Raw genomic sequence first — 18847 nt, 5'->3', positions numbered from 1 at the left:
GCACAATACATTACACATTTACAGTGTGGGCTCTGGGCTCTGGTCCTTACTCCATCAACACCGTTACTGAATTTTGCTAAGCCTTCGTTTTGTCAATGATACAAACGAGTAGTAAGAGCTCCTCTTACTAGGACGTTGTGCTGGCGCAGGTCAAGTGCTCAGCATAGAGCCAGTGCAAAAGGAACACTTAGACATTAGCTGTTGTATGGGGGGGGTCCCTAGGACCACCCCAGATTCCATGATTTGCTAGGAGGACTCACAGGAATCATATATATATACGATATAATCACATATCATACTCACATATAATCATAGTCATGGCTACAATTTGAAAGGAAACAAAGCAAAATCAGTACAGAGAAAAGGTGCATGGGGTGAAGTCCAGGGGAACGCAGGTACAAGCTCCCAGAGTTCTCACACAGTGGAGTCACACAGGACACATTTAATTCTCCCAGTGGTGAGCTGTGACAACACACGTGAAACGTCACCAACCAGGGAAGCTCGCTAGAGACTCAGTGCCCGGAGTTTTTACCGGGGGCTGATCATGTAAGCACCCGCTGCTTGGCACATACCCAGATTCCAGACTCCCAGAAGGAAGCAGGTGTTCGGCATAAACTACATTATTTTTCAAACGTCAGGAGCAGTGAGCTGCTCTTGCCAGTCAGTGGTGGAGGCCCGCCGGAAGTCCAAGTTCGCAGGTGCCAGCCAAGGACAGCCTTGAAGCAGTCAGGCCTGCGGGTGAACTCTTTTCTGCGCAGCTGTTGTTACTCTTAGGCTTCATGGGACCGTGAAGGAGTCTAAGCAGGGAAATCGTTTCATTCAGTTTGAATATTAGGAAGCTATTTTTGACTGTTGTGGAAAATGGGGTATCAGGAGAAATATGGAAGCAGGAGGCCAGTTAGGAGGCAGCTCCCAGGCTTCAGATGGAGTCCTCGTTCTACCAGTTTGCAGTGTCTCCTGTGATCTGACCTTGAATTACTCCAGTATTGCCCCTCATCACTCCCCCTTCCTCCCTCTACTTTGTTCCCCAATATGCTATGTTTTCTCCCCTCAGGACGTTTGCACCTTCTGGTTCCCTTTGCCTGGAATACCCTTCCCAGCTTGATACTCATGTCTCTCATGGCTGGCTTTGATGACATCTGCCAGAAGCCTTCCCTGTCCTTCCCTGTATTCCTTACTGGACCCACCTCCATTAGGGAAGGATGGACTGTCTTGTGAATTGTTATGCCCCTGGTCTTGGCTCAGGGTCACTGGGTAGCTATGCAGGAAATAAGCAATAGGCATTGGGAGAGGACAGGAGGGAGTTCATGCGTCAGAGATGAAGGGAGTGAAGTTGTGAGAACTGAGTAACAGGTTGGATTTGGGGAGAGAAGTGTGGGACCCAAAACAATTCCCAAGTCCGAGATGGGGGCAACTGGTGGGACAAATATGACATTCCCTGGACTGGGAAATGGGAGAGGAAGAGCAGGCTTGAGGGTGGAGAATGAGTTCCACTTCTGGGGCGGGTTGAGTTGGGTTTCCAGTGGCATGCCCAGGAAGCGGTGACTCATAGCCAGCTGCTGAGGACTCCGGAGAAAGGCATAACTGTGGGGTTAGTGGGCACTGTTTGGAGGATAGGTGATGTCCATGATTAGGCCTTACATAACATCAGCATTTAAGAGCCTTGGGAGGGTGGGGGTGCCCATGAAGGAGGCTGAGAAAGAAGTGGAAGAGGCAGGAGGAGGGCCAGACGGCAGGGGTGGGGGTGACGGTACAGAAGGAGAGCGCGGGTGCGCACTGGCGGGCTTGACTTGTGATGACATAACTAACACGTCGTATTATTGGATGTTTAAGATCTATTTCTTGATCATCGCAAAAGCCGTTCCCGTGAATTACTTTGTGAACACTAGCTGTAGGAATGCTGCCAGATCACTCTTCCCAGCGGTCTTTTCGCTGGTTCAGCCTCATGTGGCACAGCCCCAGCTTCCGTCCCTTCCACCTTTGCTGCTCCTTTTGAGCTGCGGAGGTGATAAGTGCGTGTCAGGCTGGAATTAACCCCTCTTACTCAGCATTTAGGTTATGTATTCAGCGGCTCAAACGTGAACCATTGGAGACCCTGAGATGTGTACTTGTACATATTTTAAGTTTCTGTTGGTTTCTTATTTAAACAAAACATTTTAATATTATAGTTGTGTTCTGAAAGTGAAATGAAGAATAAACTCAATACAAGCTCAAAAAAACCCCAGCAAAACATTTAAAAACATTACTAAAATCTCAGACAATTTAAACAAGCCAAAATGAGGCTAGAAAAAAGCCAAAACACTTGTGGTTCAGCCACTGTGAGTTATATATAAGTATATACTTTTGGTTCATTTTCTTGTCTTGTATTTGATTTTAACTAAAAAAGAAAGAAAGAAAGATTGTCGATGACTTGTTTTGTGACCTGGTTTTTTTTTCTTCTTAATTTAAAGTTTTTCCAATTGCTGTTTTTCTGTGCCAGCAGGTACATTGCAGGGCATCTTTTGTATGGCGGTTCAGTGGTCCATTGTTGTAGTCCATGTGTCAGTGGTAATAATGCTAGCTACTGCTTATCGAATACTGAGTCTGTGCCAGGAGTATCCCACTGCCTTGCACTCGTTCTCTCTGGCTCCAGCCAGAGCTTAAGGGCTCTTGTTATCCTAATTGATTGACAGTCCCTTCCACAAGCCCCTCCCACGTCAGCCCCGTCAGTCAGTGTCCTGACTTTCGTGTGTCTCTGCTTCATCCTCCTCCATCTGTGCATGCTGATTCCACTTTATGTTGCCTGCTTGTTACTTCAGAAAGTTCTGAAACCACCACTCCAACCTGGCGCTCCTGTGGTTGGGGGAGGTAGGTAGGACGGAGGTGGGAATGCAGGTGGCGACTCCGGGAAACAGGAAGCCTGGTTTGAGCTACAGAGGGTGTTCCCCGCTCTGGTCAGGTCAGCTGAGTCGAGGGGCTCCCCTGGGGCTGCTGACCACGGCCTTGCTCCGATAATAAGCGATGGAAACTGCACGGGCAGCGTCCTGGACAACACCCCACGCCCTCCTCTCTGCTCTCTGCTCCTGGGGCTCATTGGTCACCATGGCCAGAACCACCTCATATTAGCCCCTGCTTCTGTCTGCTCAGAGTGGGCATCAGGGCGGGAAGGCCTTTCCTCCAGGTGGAGTGCCCACTCCACTTCTTCTCTCCGTCTGGCAGCTTGTGGCCGACAGCGTTGGAACAGGAGGGGGGCAGCTGGGCTCTCTTTGCCCCATAGTGGCAGGTCTGGTGTTCGTGAAATAGCTGGCAGCCGTCGATTCAGTGAGGTCGCGTCTGATGCGCTCTGCATTCTTGTGTGCCCTCTCGGGGAGTCTGCGGCAGCTCAGCTCCACTGTGCTTGAAGGGTGCAGACAGTTATGCGCTGGGGCCCTCCCACGTGTGCATTTCTGGGGTTACCACGTAGGGGGCTGCGGCTGGGCCAGCTGAGCACTCACTCCTTGATCCCCAGGTGGGGAGACAGCCCTCTGCTGAGTGCTCTTTGTGTTGCAGGTTCAGCTGGCTTCCAACCCCGTGCTGGACGCCTGGTATGGCGCTCGGGACTGGGCCTTGGACCACCTGGACGACGATGAAGTCTGGATCACCAGGAAAGAGTATGAAGAGAAGGGAGGAGAGTACCTCAAGGAGCACTGTGCATCCAACATCTACGTCCCCATCCGCCTGCCCAAGCAGGCCTCACGCTTCTCGGACACACAGGCCTCTGGCAAAGGCTCGGGGGCCAGTGGAGGCAGTGCTGGCGAACAGGCGTAGTGCGTGCTGTCTGAGGCCTGGGGCCGTGGTGGCCAGTGTGATGGACGATGGCCGTGCTAGCTGGGTCCATCCTGAGCCTGCTGGCAGCACTGGGCTGTGAGGTGGATTTCTCCTGGGGAGAACAGTTAAGGGACACTGGAAATTGCCTTTTTGAACTGCATTCACTTGGGGGCTCATGCAGGGAAGAGACTTTAAGTGACTTTCTCGTGTCCGTTGAACCGAGGATGAGCGGTGGTGTCAGCTTCCCGCAGCGGTAAATGAAGACGGAATGGAGGACAGGGATGTACACAATGTAAAAAGTTTATTTCTTCATTTAAAAAATTATTTTAAAAAATCCTGCAAAATTTATATTGTCAGTGTAGATATTTTTCTGACTTTGTTCAGAAATTGTGTGAATGCCCAGCAGGTGGAGGCCTTTCACATGAGTATATAAAAAAGATAATGTTGGTATAACAAGCAGTCACCCACGAGATCTCAGGAGCTGGAAATGTTGTCCTCCTATTATTTCCTCTTAAAATAAGTAAAAAGGGCCCAAAGAGGGTAACCAAACGGCACAAAGTTTCTCCATCAGGGACCTGCTTCGTACCCACTTTCTGAATGGGCAGATACGAGGACTTAGTCTAATTTTTGTCCATATTTTCTATGCTGGAAACTTTTGCACCATCTGAGGCCTTCCTGCGGATTTTTCTTTCTATGCCCACGAGTTTGTTGACTGTTCAACTTCCCTCAGGCCTTTCAGAAGAAACGGAGTCTGGAAAAGGTGAATCCTGTAGCTGCCTCAGTCCCGTACCCTCGCGGCTTCGTCTGAAATGGGACACACGACCCCTCTCTTTTATGGAGATTGCTCGGTGTGAACTGTAACTCTGAAACATCTCTGGTAGTTGAGCCCAGAGGCCCCTGAGACGCCAGTGTCCTGTCACAGAATCTGTCCACTTAAATCCCGTGGAGCCTGTAGCCCATCCCTCTGCTGAGGCCGCCTTAGAACCTGTTGGCTCATGCAGTTTACCAGGGGCGGTGGCCTGGGTCTGCAGCCCCTGGGTTAGGAACTAAAGACCCGGAGCAGGCAGCGGTGGTGGTGGAGACGGTAGAAGACTCGGGCCAACCCAGGGGCTCCCAGTGTCCGAGGACTGAGGAGACGGTGATAAGCATGAGCTGTGAAGAAAGGATAGTTGCCAAGAAGGCGGCAGGACCAACCTCCACGTGAGGGAGGTGTTCATACCCTGTTCCCGGCAAGAGGCAGCACGCTACCTGCTAGTAGGTCGGGGGGTCTCTCTCCCATAGTCAGCAGTTTCAACAGCCTGATGGACAGTGGTGAGGTCAGCACGGCCACGGAGGCCGAGCCCTGCTGGGGAGGCCCCGGGCTGGGCCGGTAAGCCCAGACATAGTCACGTAGCTGGGGCTACTCAGGGTTCCTGGAGACCGGAGCTGAGGAGCTGTGGGGCTGCGGTGAAAGGCAGGCCCGGGGGCTGAGCCTCGGGCTCTCCGGTTTCGTCTCTCACCGCTCACATTAAGCATGCCTGACCTTCCGCAGCCGCCTTGGGGCTTATGGTGGCTCCCCTCAGGGAGGCTGCTCCTCCCTTCCCAGCACGCTGGGCAGGCATGGGCTACGGTGCGTCCCCTCAGCCTGGCACAGACCGCCCGCAGAGCACTCGCTGTGTGCCTTGGGCTTTGTCTCTCCCCCAGGACGGTCTCCTCTAAAGAAAAACGTTTCCAAGAGCAGGAAGGGTTCCATTCAGTGTGCAGTATGCACAGCTGAGTGCTGGACCCGGAGGGTGCTGAGGGCTCACCGGATTTTTAATGGATGACTGAATCTGTGACCAGAGAGCATTTGAGAATAGTCTGATTGTTCTGTTGAGAGGAACAGATCAAGAGCCCACACTGAGGACTTCCTCTCAGCCATACTGAGGCATCTGATGTTCCCCTCCGACCCCATGGGGGTTGTTCCTGGAGAGGTGGGCATGACTGCAGCTGAATGTTCTAGGGACAACTGTGAAGAAACAGACTCCTGTAGCCCAGCTTAGGGCTCTTGTGCTCTTGTGGCAGGAGAGAGCCTGGAGAAGGGACTGTCCTGGCTCTCTAGGACCACCCAGCTCTGGATTTGAGTTAGGGCAGCTCTCAAGGTTGGGTGGCCACAGAGTGATTGGGCCTCCCCTCCCCCCGATGGTAGGGGCACCCTAACTGCTGCCTGCTTGTGCTGCCTATGCCTGCTGGTGGCATCTCTGGAAATAAGCAGTTTTGCCAAAGGAACCAACAAAAGAAGGTAAAAAGAAAGTGAAACAAGAGTGTAGTAAGTGTTCAAAGATGTGCAGACGAGGCTAAACCAAGAATCAGAGAAACCAGATTCATACAAATATAATACGCAAAGATCATTTTATGTCTACCTAAGGGACTAAGTGAATAAAGTGACATCTGTCATTGTAGAACTTTGGCATTAAATTGTTACAAGAAAATTAGAAAATGATAGGATGCCAGAGGATTCAAAGGCGTAGGCAGAGATCCTGGTTGTGCACAAAGTACATTCTCCTCTCCTCCTGGGCCCACGGCTGCACTGCATTTCCGAGCCTCCCTTGCAGTGGTTCTCGTGGCCATTTGCGTTCTGGCTGGAGGAATATGGGCACAAGGACACCCATCATTTCCAGGGCTGGCTTCTATAAGCCTCTCTTTCCTCCTTCCCTGACCACCTGCTGAATGGGGAGCCATCTTAGGCTTATGAGGAGTGCAGAGCCACGAAGTGGAAGGAACTGGGTCCCTAAATGACTGCCTGGAGCAGAGGCCCTGTAAATTCTTCCCTCTGTGAGGAAGTAAACTCTCACTGCGTTAAGCTGCAGAGCTCTGAGACGTTATCTGTCTCAGATAAGGCAACTAGCAGCTAGCATTTTTCCAACGAAGGTTTTAGGTAACAAATAAAAATGTCATTAACTTTGTATTAAACAGGGATTTGTTAGGAAAAATAAAAAAATAGTATGAAATAAGGAGAATAGCATGACATAGTTATTCCTTCATTTAGGAAATGGGAATGATCATTTCTTTTATCCTGTGGAGGATTAAATGAGATAGTGAATGAAATCACCTAAAGATTTCTGCCAACGTGGCAGACTTCTGATTTAGAAGAGCCCCTGCCCCCAAACTGCTACAAAGTTAGGCAAAAAATTGAGTATAACTAAACAAAAAGTTGTAATGCTGAACCTGAAAGAGAAAATCATAGCTATCATAAAAAATCATAGAAATCGGAAGTGAATACAAAAAATCAAGGCCAGTGGTAACCACGAGTAGGCACTGAGGCAAACCGGAGCTTTCAGACTGAGATGAGCCCTAGGGGTGGACAGGGACTGCTGAGCCTTGGGAAATCCCACAGGTAGACTGATCTACTCCCTGCTTTCCCTTTCTGTTCCCTTCCCTCCATGATGTCCTCTCCTTTATTCTCCCACTTCCGCTTGGTCTGTGAGCATCCACTAAGACCCAAGCACTCTTCCCTCTGCCCCTCGCCCATCAGGGCTCCTCTTCCTTTCCTAGGCCCAGGGAGCCCTGTGGAATCCAATTATCCCAGGGGCTCAGGAGGCATTTCCCATAGCACACATTTTCACTGATCAAAGTCACCATGAGGTCAAGATGAGTCTTGCTATAGGAAAATTCAAGGTGATGCAGTGGGTTGAATTGTGTCCCCCCAAAACGACATGTCCACGTCATAACCCAGTATCTGCGAATGTGACCTTATTTGGAAATAGTCTGTTTGCAGATAGAATTAAGGATCTGGACATGAGATCAGCCTGGATTTAGGGTGGGCCCTCAATCCAATGACTGGTGTCCTTATTAAAGAAATGACACAGGGAAGAAGGCCATGTGAAGACACAGGCAGAGACTGGAGTCAGGCAGCCACAAGCCAGGGAACACCAGGAGCTACCAGAAGCTGGAAGAGGCCAGGGACGATTCTCCCCTAGAGCTGTCATAGGGAGTATGGCCTGATGACACCTTGATTTGGTATCCAGATCTGTGAGAGAATAAATTTCCGTTACATTAGGTATCATGTTTGTGGTCATTTATTACAGACACCGATATCCAGGTTAAATCTGGGAAGGAATCTGGGTATGGGTGGGAAGTTTCTTAGCCATAAAGAAGCAGATCACTTGGCCACAAGACAAAGGAATCCTAGCCCTAGCAGGACCTAGAGGACAACAAAGGCCTATCCCCTTATAAGCTGTCACGGCGGTGAAAGAGGAGGGAGGAGGGGTTTGGAAAGTGCTCAGGACCAGAGCTCACAGCCCTGGAGAGGCGCCCCTTCTGGGGATGAGGGAAGCCCTCAGGCCATCCAAGGTGGTGTAGGGGGGAGCGTGGAAGCGGTTGGCGCCTGGAGACTTAGACAGCAACAGAGGACCAGAGGAAGCTCCACCCCACAGATGTGTGGAATACAGGAGACTCGGCCTGGCAGAGGCACCAGGAGGGGGAGCCCCTGAGAGGCTTGGAGACCCACGGAAACCCTCTCTCCAGCCCTGCTCCTCACCCATATCCCCCTGCTACTAGTTGTTCAGGTACATCTAACATGCCCAAAATGAGCATTAATAAAACCAGCGTCCTAATGGGGATACTGCAAGAAAAGACCAAACCCAGAAAATTCAAAGTCAAACTTGTGAGCAGAAAACATGGGGAAAAAAGCCAGAAGAAAACTGTACTGCAGCATTCCAACAGGAATTAAAATGATTAGGCAATGCCGTTGTGAGGATACCACAAAATAAATGAAAAGCTTTGAGTAGAAAGGACCAAGTGGATGTGAAATGGGAACTGACAGGACCCAGGAAAAAAACAATATAAAAGAAAAATGGTCTCAGAAACTTAAGTCCAAGATGCACAAAGGGGAGAGAGACTCAACTGGAAAGAAAAGGAAAAACCAAATAAAATAAGAGAAGGTTACAGATAAGGAAAAGAGTCAAAGGAAATCTATTCAAGTTGAACGTAGCTGAAGAAAATTCAACATACTGAATTTTGTATTGTAAAGAAGAAAAACGATGGAACAAAAATTGATATTTAAAATGGTAATTTGGTAATACTTTCCCCCTAAGGAGAAAGTGCTAGAATACGAGAGCTGTAAAGACACAGCTGTGCATGCTTGGGAAGAAGGACTCAGAAGAGTCAACTCTAAGAAAATCCTAGGCAAATATATCCCCTGGGCCTCTGGGCAAAAAGATACGATGGCTTGCACTATCAAGAAAGATTAGATGTCATCAGACTTTCTAAGAGCACTCTGTGTAATTTAATACTAGAAAGTTGACCAAAGAAATTGAATAATAAAAAAACGAAAAATGGTAAAATAAGCTTGTTTGGAAAAAAAAACCAACAAAATTTAAGAAAGAAATACTAGAAAACCTGCTAAAAAAAAGACCAACAACAGTTTAAAACTACTAGAAACTAGAATAGGGAAAGAATACACGAAATAATAAGGAAATAATTATTAAAACAAGAAAAATCATAACTACTTTGTACAACTCTTTGCAAATACATTTGGAAATACAGATAAAAATCGTCATTTTTTTTTAGAAAAATGGAATTTACCAGAACTTTATGAAGTCCGAACGGACCTATTTCCATACAGAAACTAAAGACCATTGTCACAGAGCTGCCCCCTCAAAAAAGCTCCAGGTCCAGTTAAGTTCACAGAATTCTATCAGCCTTTAAAGACTGGATACTTCCAATGTCCCTTAAACTTTTTCAGAGCACAGAAAACAAAAGAAATCCTTTAAATTATTTTTACGCATAAATGCTATCAAAATCTGATCGGTTGCACACAGACACACAAAACTATAGATAGCCCAATCTTAAAAGTTATCATTGAAATACAAGTCAATTATTTACAAACAGAAGCCACTAGGGGCGCCTGGATGGCTCAGTCTGTTGGGCGGCTGCTTTCAGCTCAAGCCATGATCTAAGGGTCCTGGGATGGAGCCCCACTTTGGGTTCCCTGCTTGGCAGGGAGTCTGCTTCTCCCTCTGCCCCCAACACCTGACTCATGCTCTCTCTTTCTCAAATAAATAAATCTTAAAGAAAAAAAAAAAAAAACAGCCACCAGCACATGAAAAGATAATACATGGTGACCAAATGGATTTTATTCCAGGAATGCAAGTGTAGCCACAAATACCAAAATCTCAGAGCCTCAACACACAGTTTATTTCTTATGCTGTGTGTCCAGTGATTGTCAGCATGTGTGTGTAGCTTGAGAGGGGATGCACTTTTCCACGTAATCACCGCACACCATCTTAGGATTCTGCCATCTCAGTGAAGGGAAGGATCAGGAACATCAAGAGTCAAGTCCTAGCTCTGGAATGCTCCCACCCAGAAGTGACACGTAGCACATGTGCTCAGATTTCATTGGCCAAAGCAAATAATTTAGCCCTGTGTGATCTCTTAGCATCCCATTTTACCACCTCTGACTTTTTTTTGTGTGTGTGATTGCTCTAGAAATTGCAATATGCATCCTTCATTATTATAGTCTGCCATGGGTTAATTCTATAATACTTCATGACCAATGTAAGAATGTTGCCACTTATTTTTTTTTAAAGATTTTATTTTATTCATTTGACAGAGAGAGAGACAGCCAGTAAGAGAGGGAACACAAGCAGGGGGAGTGGGAGAGGAAGAAGCAGGCTCCCAGTGGAGCAGAGACCCCGATGCGGGGCTCGATCCCAGGACCCTGGGATCATGACCTGAGCCGAAGGCAGATGCTTAACAGCTGAGCCACCCAGGCGCCCCAGAATGTTGCCACTTAGAACTCCATTTTTCACTTTGGGGATTTGCTGTTGGCATCATGAGCTTTACTATTACTTTTAAACCCCATAATGCATTTTTAATTTTTTAAATTTGGCCAGTAGTCTTTTGGAGAAATCTAAAAAGATCGTCTTCTACCTGCACGTTGACTCTTTCCGGTCAAGAAAATGGGAAGACATTTTCTTGGCCTTAGGGCTTGCACATTCTTCTCAGGAATGCTAACAGGATGGGGGAGGGGCTTCCCTCTGGCCAGTGCCTAGCTAAACAGCATTTTGGAAACCTTCCAGAGGAAATGCAGTGGGATTCTCCCTGCAGCCATTCTTCAACCTGGACAACAAGAATTGTCTGGAAGACGAATTCACCTGCTTGGCTCTTTCCAGACTGTGTCACATTTTGATGACCACCTGGCTGGGAGTGGACTGTATTGGATCCTGCCTGCCCTTTCCCAGCCTGGGCAACCATCTGGGGATTGCCTGGGAGTCAAGTTGATGGGCATTTCTCAGTCTAGACAGACTTCTGGAAACCCTCTAACTTTAGTTGTGGGAGGAGGAGTTGACCTGCTAATCATTCCCCAGCTTGGGACACCAGCAATACTTTGGACTGTGATTCATATAAGTATTGTTAAATCTAGAAGGCTTTATAATTGGGCCCCCAATATCATGCCCTGGTCACTATTCACAGTATAGCACATTCTGACAGTATGAATTAAGGAAGTCCTTTTGCTGATAGTGATTCTGTCGGCCTTTGTCATAGGCATGCCTTCAGCCACTGTGAGGAGATACACCTGATGGCTAAAATACACAAATAAGAATCTGAATAAAACGGACCAGATATTTACAAAGGCCCCCCCAAGGAGGAGGAAAATCTGTCCTCTTCTCCTTGACAGCTTTTCCCGCATTCTGGGTCTGACAATAGGGAAGCTCTTACAAGATTATTGAGGTACATGGGGAAATTTGGGGACACCCGGTGAATCCTGGCATTCCCTGTGTGTGTGCTGAGCCATGGGTTCTGGAAACAGGACAAGCAGACAGACCCTTTGGTGCCTTGAAGTCGTGCCCCCACTTTGGGGGTGCACCAGAGAAGACATGAATGCAAAACATCCCACAGTTTCTTTTCTGAATTCGGGGTCAGTTTTGGAGAAGGGCACAAATCAAAAGAGCTTCCAGAGGAGCCTGCTTGGGGGAAGAAGATAAGAGCAGGGCTGGTGGCTGGGGAAGGTGACGTGCCTCGGCCTCGGCCCCTTGTGAGCTCTGGGAGCAGAATCAGAAAAGTTCTAAATACTCTTTTCAAATCCACATTCTGAGTTGGCATTCCCAGGCCTGCTCTGTTCATTCGCTGCTGTCTAATGGGATTCCTTGAGCACGGAGAGCCTCTTACTGACAATTTCTGGTGAAGACAATCTCAGAAAGAAAAAGAGGTGTTCCCTCTTCCCCTGAAAGTTTGGAAAAGCAGACAGTCTCCCAAGAACAGCGGAAAGCCGTTTCCAAGAGCCTGTTCGGAGAAAATGTGGGACTCTTCCCCTGCTCTGATTTTGGCTGCAGATGCTATTTGTAACAAAGGACTCTTTAAAGTCATCTGGGTTTCAGAGAAATGTAATCATATGCTGTGAAAAAAAAAATACCTTTAAAAAAGGTGACATCTTTAAAATTAAAAAAAAATTAATCAGTAGCTTTGCTTAATTATGTATCGCCCAAGTAATAACATTTCATTTGACATTTCTGTTTTAAAAATGAAGGTACAACTCTTTGTCTGTTGTCTGTATTGGCCAGAGGAGCTTTGTAATTTCCCTCTTATTCTTTCTTCTATGACTATGACTTTAAATGAACGATATACAGTACAATGTACAAATATTGTAATTTGGCTTTGGAATCGTATATATGGTATATGCAGTCATAAAATTAAATTTTATTCAAAATAAGAGCACAGTCCTTAAAAATCAAAAGCAAAGTGAAACAAGTGAACCTAATTATCAGGTTGGTAGCTTACTGACGCAGACAGGTCTTATTTTATAAGTCTTGAATGAGGTGACTTTAATTAGGTGATTTTATTTTAAGTGACTTTTTTCACAACACCAGTGGTTGAATGTACATCTTTAGGGGGATAAGTCTAAGAACAAAAAAGGACCGTAAAGAAATCTTGCTGTTTTCAGCAATTACGTTGTTAGTAATGGCATTGGTATGGCTATTCTGAAGGTATAAGCATATATGTATATGTGCAAAGAATTATATAAATGTTGTTAGAAACCAGGATTTCTGGCATAAGAGACAAGATATAAAAAACATAAAATCAGGGGCACCTGGGTGGCTCAGTCAGTACATGTGCAACTCTTGATTTTGGCTCAGGTCATGATCTCAGGGTCGTGAGATCGAGCCCTGCATCAGGCTCTGTGCTGGGCGTAGATCCTGGTTAGGATTCTGTTTCTTCCTCTCCCTCCGCCCCTCACCCACGGTGTGCATGCTGTCTCTCTCTCTCTCTCTAAATCAAGAAGAAAAAAAAAATATATATATATATATAAAATAAAAAATTAAAAGTCCTGTAATCCTAATTTTGTGTCATAAGTATCAGTATGAACACATGATGTATTTTCTTTCTTTTTTTTTTTTTTTTTTGAATTTTATTTATTTATTCGACAGGATAGAGACAGCCAGCGAGAGAGGGAACACAAGCAGGGGGAGTGGGAGAGGAAGAAGCAGGCTCATAGCAGAGGAGCCTGATGTGGGGCTCGATCCCACAACGCCGGGATCACTCCCTGAGCCGAAGGCAGACACTCAACCGCTGTGCCACCCAGGCGCCCCGATGTATTTTCTTTCTGAAAGTATTAAGGTCTTAGCTGAAATACAATCTGGAAAGAATGAACAGCCCAGTATCAAGGAATAACCCTAGTGTGGTTTCTCATTAAAAGGAACCAGGGCTCGTTAAAAGGAACCATTTCTCATTAACAGGAACCAGAGCTCCTTAGAGAAATTACTGCTTCCAGTTCTGGGGCAGGAAATAGACAAGATGAACCTGGACTAGCTTGTTGCATCAAAAATCAAGGAAACTATCAAAGACTCCCAAAGACTCCTGGGATCCTATTGAAAGAACTCAGGAACCCACTGGAAGTGGCTCCCACTGGCCGAGGAATGAGATCATTGGAGCATCAGGAAGAATAAAAATGAAGGGTTAAAGCACATCAGTTATTAAAATCCACGGATTCATCACTGTTACCTTTGGAGGAACCAGCTCATAATTCTGCAAATGATATAAAGTGAAAAAAGCAGGCATTGATCTGGCCTTTCCTGTACCAACTGTATCCTGTGGTAAACAGATGATAAGGGAGTTTTTCTTTAGAGAGGATTTCCAGCTACGATATGAAGAAAGAATGATAGAGTGAGTACCACCATTGTCCAACTCCTGATAAGGGGATCATCAACTCCTGCTAGAAGCCATCGGGTGGAAAGCTGAAGGTGTCTTTATAACGGACAGATACGTGCCTTCTGTTGCGGTGCAACACAACATACTGAACACCATTCATGAAGTACTCTTACAAAACATTTTTATTCTGAATCTGGCCAGGCCTCCAGATTTAACTGCCAGTTTCCTGGAAATACTGGGAGCAGAGAAACATGGTATACATTGGGGTCCCAACCGGAAGCAGGTCGTGAACTCCGATTAGGAAAATTCCGAGAGGGGTTATTTATCCAGGTGAAGGCAGCGTGGAAAGAATGGGAGGAGGGGCAGAGGAGCCTTCACCAGTAAAAAGAAAAGTTACAGAACCTGGACAGGGAGGGAGTTGTGTCTTGAGAGGAACAAGAAGCAAGCTTCGGTCAAGAAGCACAGCCAACCCAATGTGGCCTTGCAGGGAAGGGGCCAGGGAAATGAGCACTCTGACCTCTCTCTCCTCCCTCTCTCCCTCCCTCCCATACCCATCAGGGCTCCCTATTGGCCAAACCCTGGAGCCAGAGGGTGAGAGAGCCTGGTGGATGTCGTCCACAAAGGTCAGCCTCCAGGGGCACAAAGACCAGCATGGAGAAGGGTGGAAGGAGGACCTGAGTGGGGCAAATGAGTAAAATCGGTCACAAACGTGCTAACACCATGGGGATGCAATCCGCAAAATTCAGAATGTAGAGAACTCTCCAGGACAAACGATCTATTTTTTTCCCCCTTCCATCAAGTAAGTTGCAAAGAGGGAAAAAAAGAGATCTAGTGGGGAAACCTATAAATTAACCTTTGCCCCTGCCCCCAATGCAAAGGGGATAAAAGGAAGGAAGACCTGTAAATTAAAAGACACTTGAAACCAACACAAATATGAAGTTTGGACCTTGCTTGGATCCTGATTGTAATGGATCAACTGTTAAACTTCTGAAAAAATCTGGGAAATGTGAACACTGGATAGTTGATGATATGAAAGAATTATTGCTATGTTTTTATTTTCCGATGTACTTGTTATGCTGAGAGAGGGGTTGGGGAGGCTTATCGAGATCCCTACTGAAGTATTTGCAGATGAAATGATGTACCTGGGATTTGCTCCAGAGTAATCAAGTGGGGCGGAGGGGAATCGGGGGTTGGTACAGAGGAAAAGCAGCCATCTGTTGGGGGGGAGGCGATAGCACACCCCTGTTCATTATCCCTCTGTCTCTACTTTTACATGTGTTTGAAGTTTCCCATTTAAAAAGTAAAGTACTGGTACTCCCATCCAGCCTTGTTTTGTCTGTCGTGTAACAATAGGTCTCAGATGTTAACGCAACATCACTGCATATGCAATGGCTTCTCTCTCATCTTTGAAAAATGTATGTGCGTGTGTATCTGTCACAAACACGACCAGCAGCTCCAGGAGAAGGTGATCTGTGTATCCCTGACGTAGATATATGCTTTTTCCACAGAAAGTAGCAGACGACCCACAGTACAGGAGTGTATCTTGGAGACCATGCCACATCAGTGCAAAGAGAGCTTCTGCATTTTCTTTTTTCCTTTGTTCTCGTGTTTAACAGAAAATGCACTCACAAGATTCTGAAAAACCACCCTCTAATCCTCTGCTCTTTATACCAAGAAATGTGATAAGAATTGCAACCATTTTCCTGTCATGGGTGTCTGTCATTTGACTTTGTTGGGTGTTTTTCCATGCAGAATTCTTTATGGTCTCAAATCAAGCCATCTTTTAAAATTGCTTTTGGAGTTTATCTCCTACTTAGCAAAGCCTTACTCTGAGCTAATGGAAAAAAAAATCTTATGTTTTCTTTCCATATTTTTAATTCTTTTAAACCTTTTTAAAAAAAGATTTTACTTATTTATTTGAGGGAGAGAGTGAGCAGGAGGGAGAGGGAGAGAGAATTTGAAGCTGACTACGCTGAGCGCAGAGCCCAACGCGGGGCTGTACTCAGGGCTCCATCCCACGACCACGAAATCACGACCTGAGCTGAAACCAAGAGTCAGATGCTTAACCGACTGAGCCACCCAGGTGTGCCTCTTTAAAACCTTTTTATGTAAAAAAATAAAATAAAATAAAATTACCTAAATAATGGCATAAAATATAAGTGCACAGCCTAACAACTTGTTATAAAATGAACACCTGCATAATCACAGTGGTCGAGAAACTGAACATTCTCCCTCCCCGGGGAACCCCCAGCATGATCTTTCTTGATCATAATCTGCTCCTTTCCCCTGGTAAGAAGCCACTGTACCAACTTCTAGAGTATTCCTTCCAGTACTCTTTATAGTTTTACCACTGAATTCTGCATCCCTAAACATGGTCTTTAAGATCCATCCCTTTACTTGTGGTTCTATACTCACGGCCGTTGCTCTGTGGTATTTTACTGACGCGTGTACCGTGATTTATTTATCCAGTTGGGATTTATGTTGGTGTAGGTTTATGGTGGAGCTCCAGCTGAATTCCTTTTCAGATAACTAGCCAATTGTACCAGCAGTATTTATGAAGTAATCTATCTTTTCTCCACTGATTTAAATGCCACCTTTATTATTTATTAAGTGACCTTATATTTTTTGGTCTAGTTCCAGACTCACTCATCTGCTCTATTCATCTCTCTGTCTCTTCCTGAATTCATAATGAACTATTACTCTCACTTTGTTGCATACTTTAAAATGCAGCAGAGCCTGTCTCCCCAGAATTCTGTCTCTCTCTCTTTTTAAGGACTTATTTTTATATTCCTGCATGATCCTTGGAAGCAGTGAAATTCCAGAATAAATCCCGTTGGAGTATTTGTTTGCATCCCATTAAAATTATGGATTAAAGGATGAAAGATGGAATCTTTTCCTTATTGAATCTTCTAGCCCCAAATGGAAAAGTGCCTTTTTCCTTTATTCAGGTCTTCACATCACGCAGTAGACGTCAAAAGTTTTATTGATATATTTCCTGCACTGTTTTGTAATAATTTTGTATTATGTTATGTTAGTCACCATACAGTATATCCTTAGTTTTTGATGTAGTGTTCCATGATTCATTATTTCCTGCACTTTTTTTCTGTGAAGTAAACTCATTCATTCAGACATCTGGGTCGTATTCCATGATGTTCCGTGTCACGATTTATTTAATTCTTCCACTTCTGATGGCATTTGAATAGACCTGATTCTAAATTTATTCCATTACAAATAATGCTACAGTAAATATCCCTGCACACATGCATATTTGGAAAGGATTCACTCTACAAATGAAATTGCTAGACCAAAGGATGTTTTTTAAATGTTGACAGATGTTGTCAAATTACTGTCCAAAAACAGTACCAGTTTATACACTTTCTATAGGTATCTGCCCATTTTCCACACTGATCGATCCTGCATATTTACAACTTTAACATCTTTTTCTAATGCTCAGTATATTATATCTCATTGTGGTTTTAGTGAACACTTCTTTGGTTTCTGGTCATTTGTATTTTTTCTCTGCATTCCCCATTCATATCATTTACCTAGTTTGACATGGGATGTACCTTTTTTCTCGTATGGGTTTTTTTTTTAAAGATTTTTATTTATTTATTTTGACAGAGACAGACAGCCAGTGAGAGAGGGAACACAAGCAGGGGGAGCGGGAGAGGAAGAAGCAGGCTTCCAGCAGAGGAGCCTGATGTGGGGCTCGATCCTGGAACGCCGGGATCACGCCCTGAGCTGAAGGCAGACGCTTAACGACTGCGCTACCCAGGCGCCCTGAGCATTCGTATGGATTTTGTATACGCTCTTTATTTCATGTGCATACCTTTTATTTTGTTAAAGTGTGAAACATTTAGTTCTTCTTCAGTGTCTGGCATTATAGTTTTCTAATTTTCTCCATAAAGATCTTATGTGGGTTTATTATTCCGAGATGTCTCTTAGCTTTTATTGCTATTGTAAATGGCATCTTTTTTAAGAAGATATATTTTTTAAAGATTTCATTTAGTTATTTGACAGAGAGAGACAGCCAGCGAGAGAGGGAACACAAGCAGGGGGAGTGGGAGAGGAAGTAGCAGGCTCCCAGCGGAGGAGCCTGATGTGGGGCTCGATCCCAGAACACTGGGATCACGCCCTGAGCCGAGGGCAGACGCATAACGACTGCGCCACGCAGGCGCCCCTAAGAAGATATTTTCTAATTGTTTGTTGCCGGCATAAAGCAACAGCACTGATTTGCATCTCACAGCCCCCGAGAGCTCTCTTATTAGTGCCATGCTCCAAATGATGATCTGGTGGGTTTATTAATGTAGAAAATCATAGACCTTTCCAGTGTCATGTGGTCAACAGGTAATGAAGCAAGTCTTGCGATGTAGAATCCAGAAAGTGGGGAGAGGGAAACAGCACTGCAGAGGCTGGAGGAAAGTGAGGAAGCAGGATGGGAAAGAGACGGTCGAGAGAGACAGAGGAGCTGGGCAGACGGGGAAGCCTGGGGGTGTGTGCGGGGAGCAGCTGCTGGAGAAATGAGGGTTTGAGTAGGTCTTCCTGGGAGTTGTGTGTCTGTGTTCCCTTCGTGGTATTTGAGAAATAAAAGCGGAGTTCTGTGTAATGTTCTCGGGGACCATACTGTGCTTGCGTGACTACAGCGGTGCGATGGGACTGGACGCCTGGGATCCTGACTTCTTCCTGCTGCAGGCTCACGCTGACCAAGGGCGAGACCACGTGCCGAGAGCGAAGGGACTAAAGAAGAAAGAAAACAGGAAGGATACTGCTCTATTAATATAGTAGAATAAACAACTGAGACGCAAGGAGGCAGCATCACTGATTCTAGAATTGTGTGCTATCCTGAAAACATAATATGGTGATAAACGTACATCACATAAAGTTAAAATCTATCAGGCCCTTGATATTAAGTAGAGGATTATAGCAAAAAAGTAAAAGAAAAATAAAATAGTAT

General features: G+C 45.7%; 1 protein-coding gene across 3 annotated transcripts in view; it reads left to right on the top strand.

Moving 5' to 3' along the window:
• Positions 1–18847, top strand: part of ACTR5 (actin related protein 5) — a 42000-nt gene that overhangs the window by 20945 nt on the left and 2208 nt on the right. The window contains exon 9 of one of the 3 annotated variants that reach the window (XM_087853583.1): positions 17515–18836. The exons of 1 other annotated variant lie outside the window; for it this stretch is intronic. In XM_087853583.1, the coding sequence (XP_087709709.1) occupies positions 17515–17652 (138 nt within the window). In that variant the 3' untranslated portion in view covers positions 17653–18836. Of the gene's footprint in view, positions 1–3528; positions 9844–17514; positions 18837–18847 lie in introns of those variants that run through there. One more of the 3 variants, XM_045804613.2, reaches the window with a different exon arrangement.

This window comes from Ursus americanus, chromosome 22 (genome assembly GCF_024610735.1).
Source record: "Ursus americanus isolate L20-20 chromosome 22, mUrsAme1.1.p, whole genome shotgun sequence".
NCBI lineage: Eukaryota > Metazoa > Chordata > Mammalia > Carnivora > Ursidae > Ursus > Ursus americanus.
This window is presented reverse-complemented; position numbering and strand designations above follow the sequence as displayed.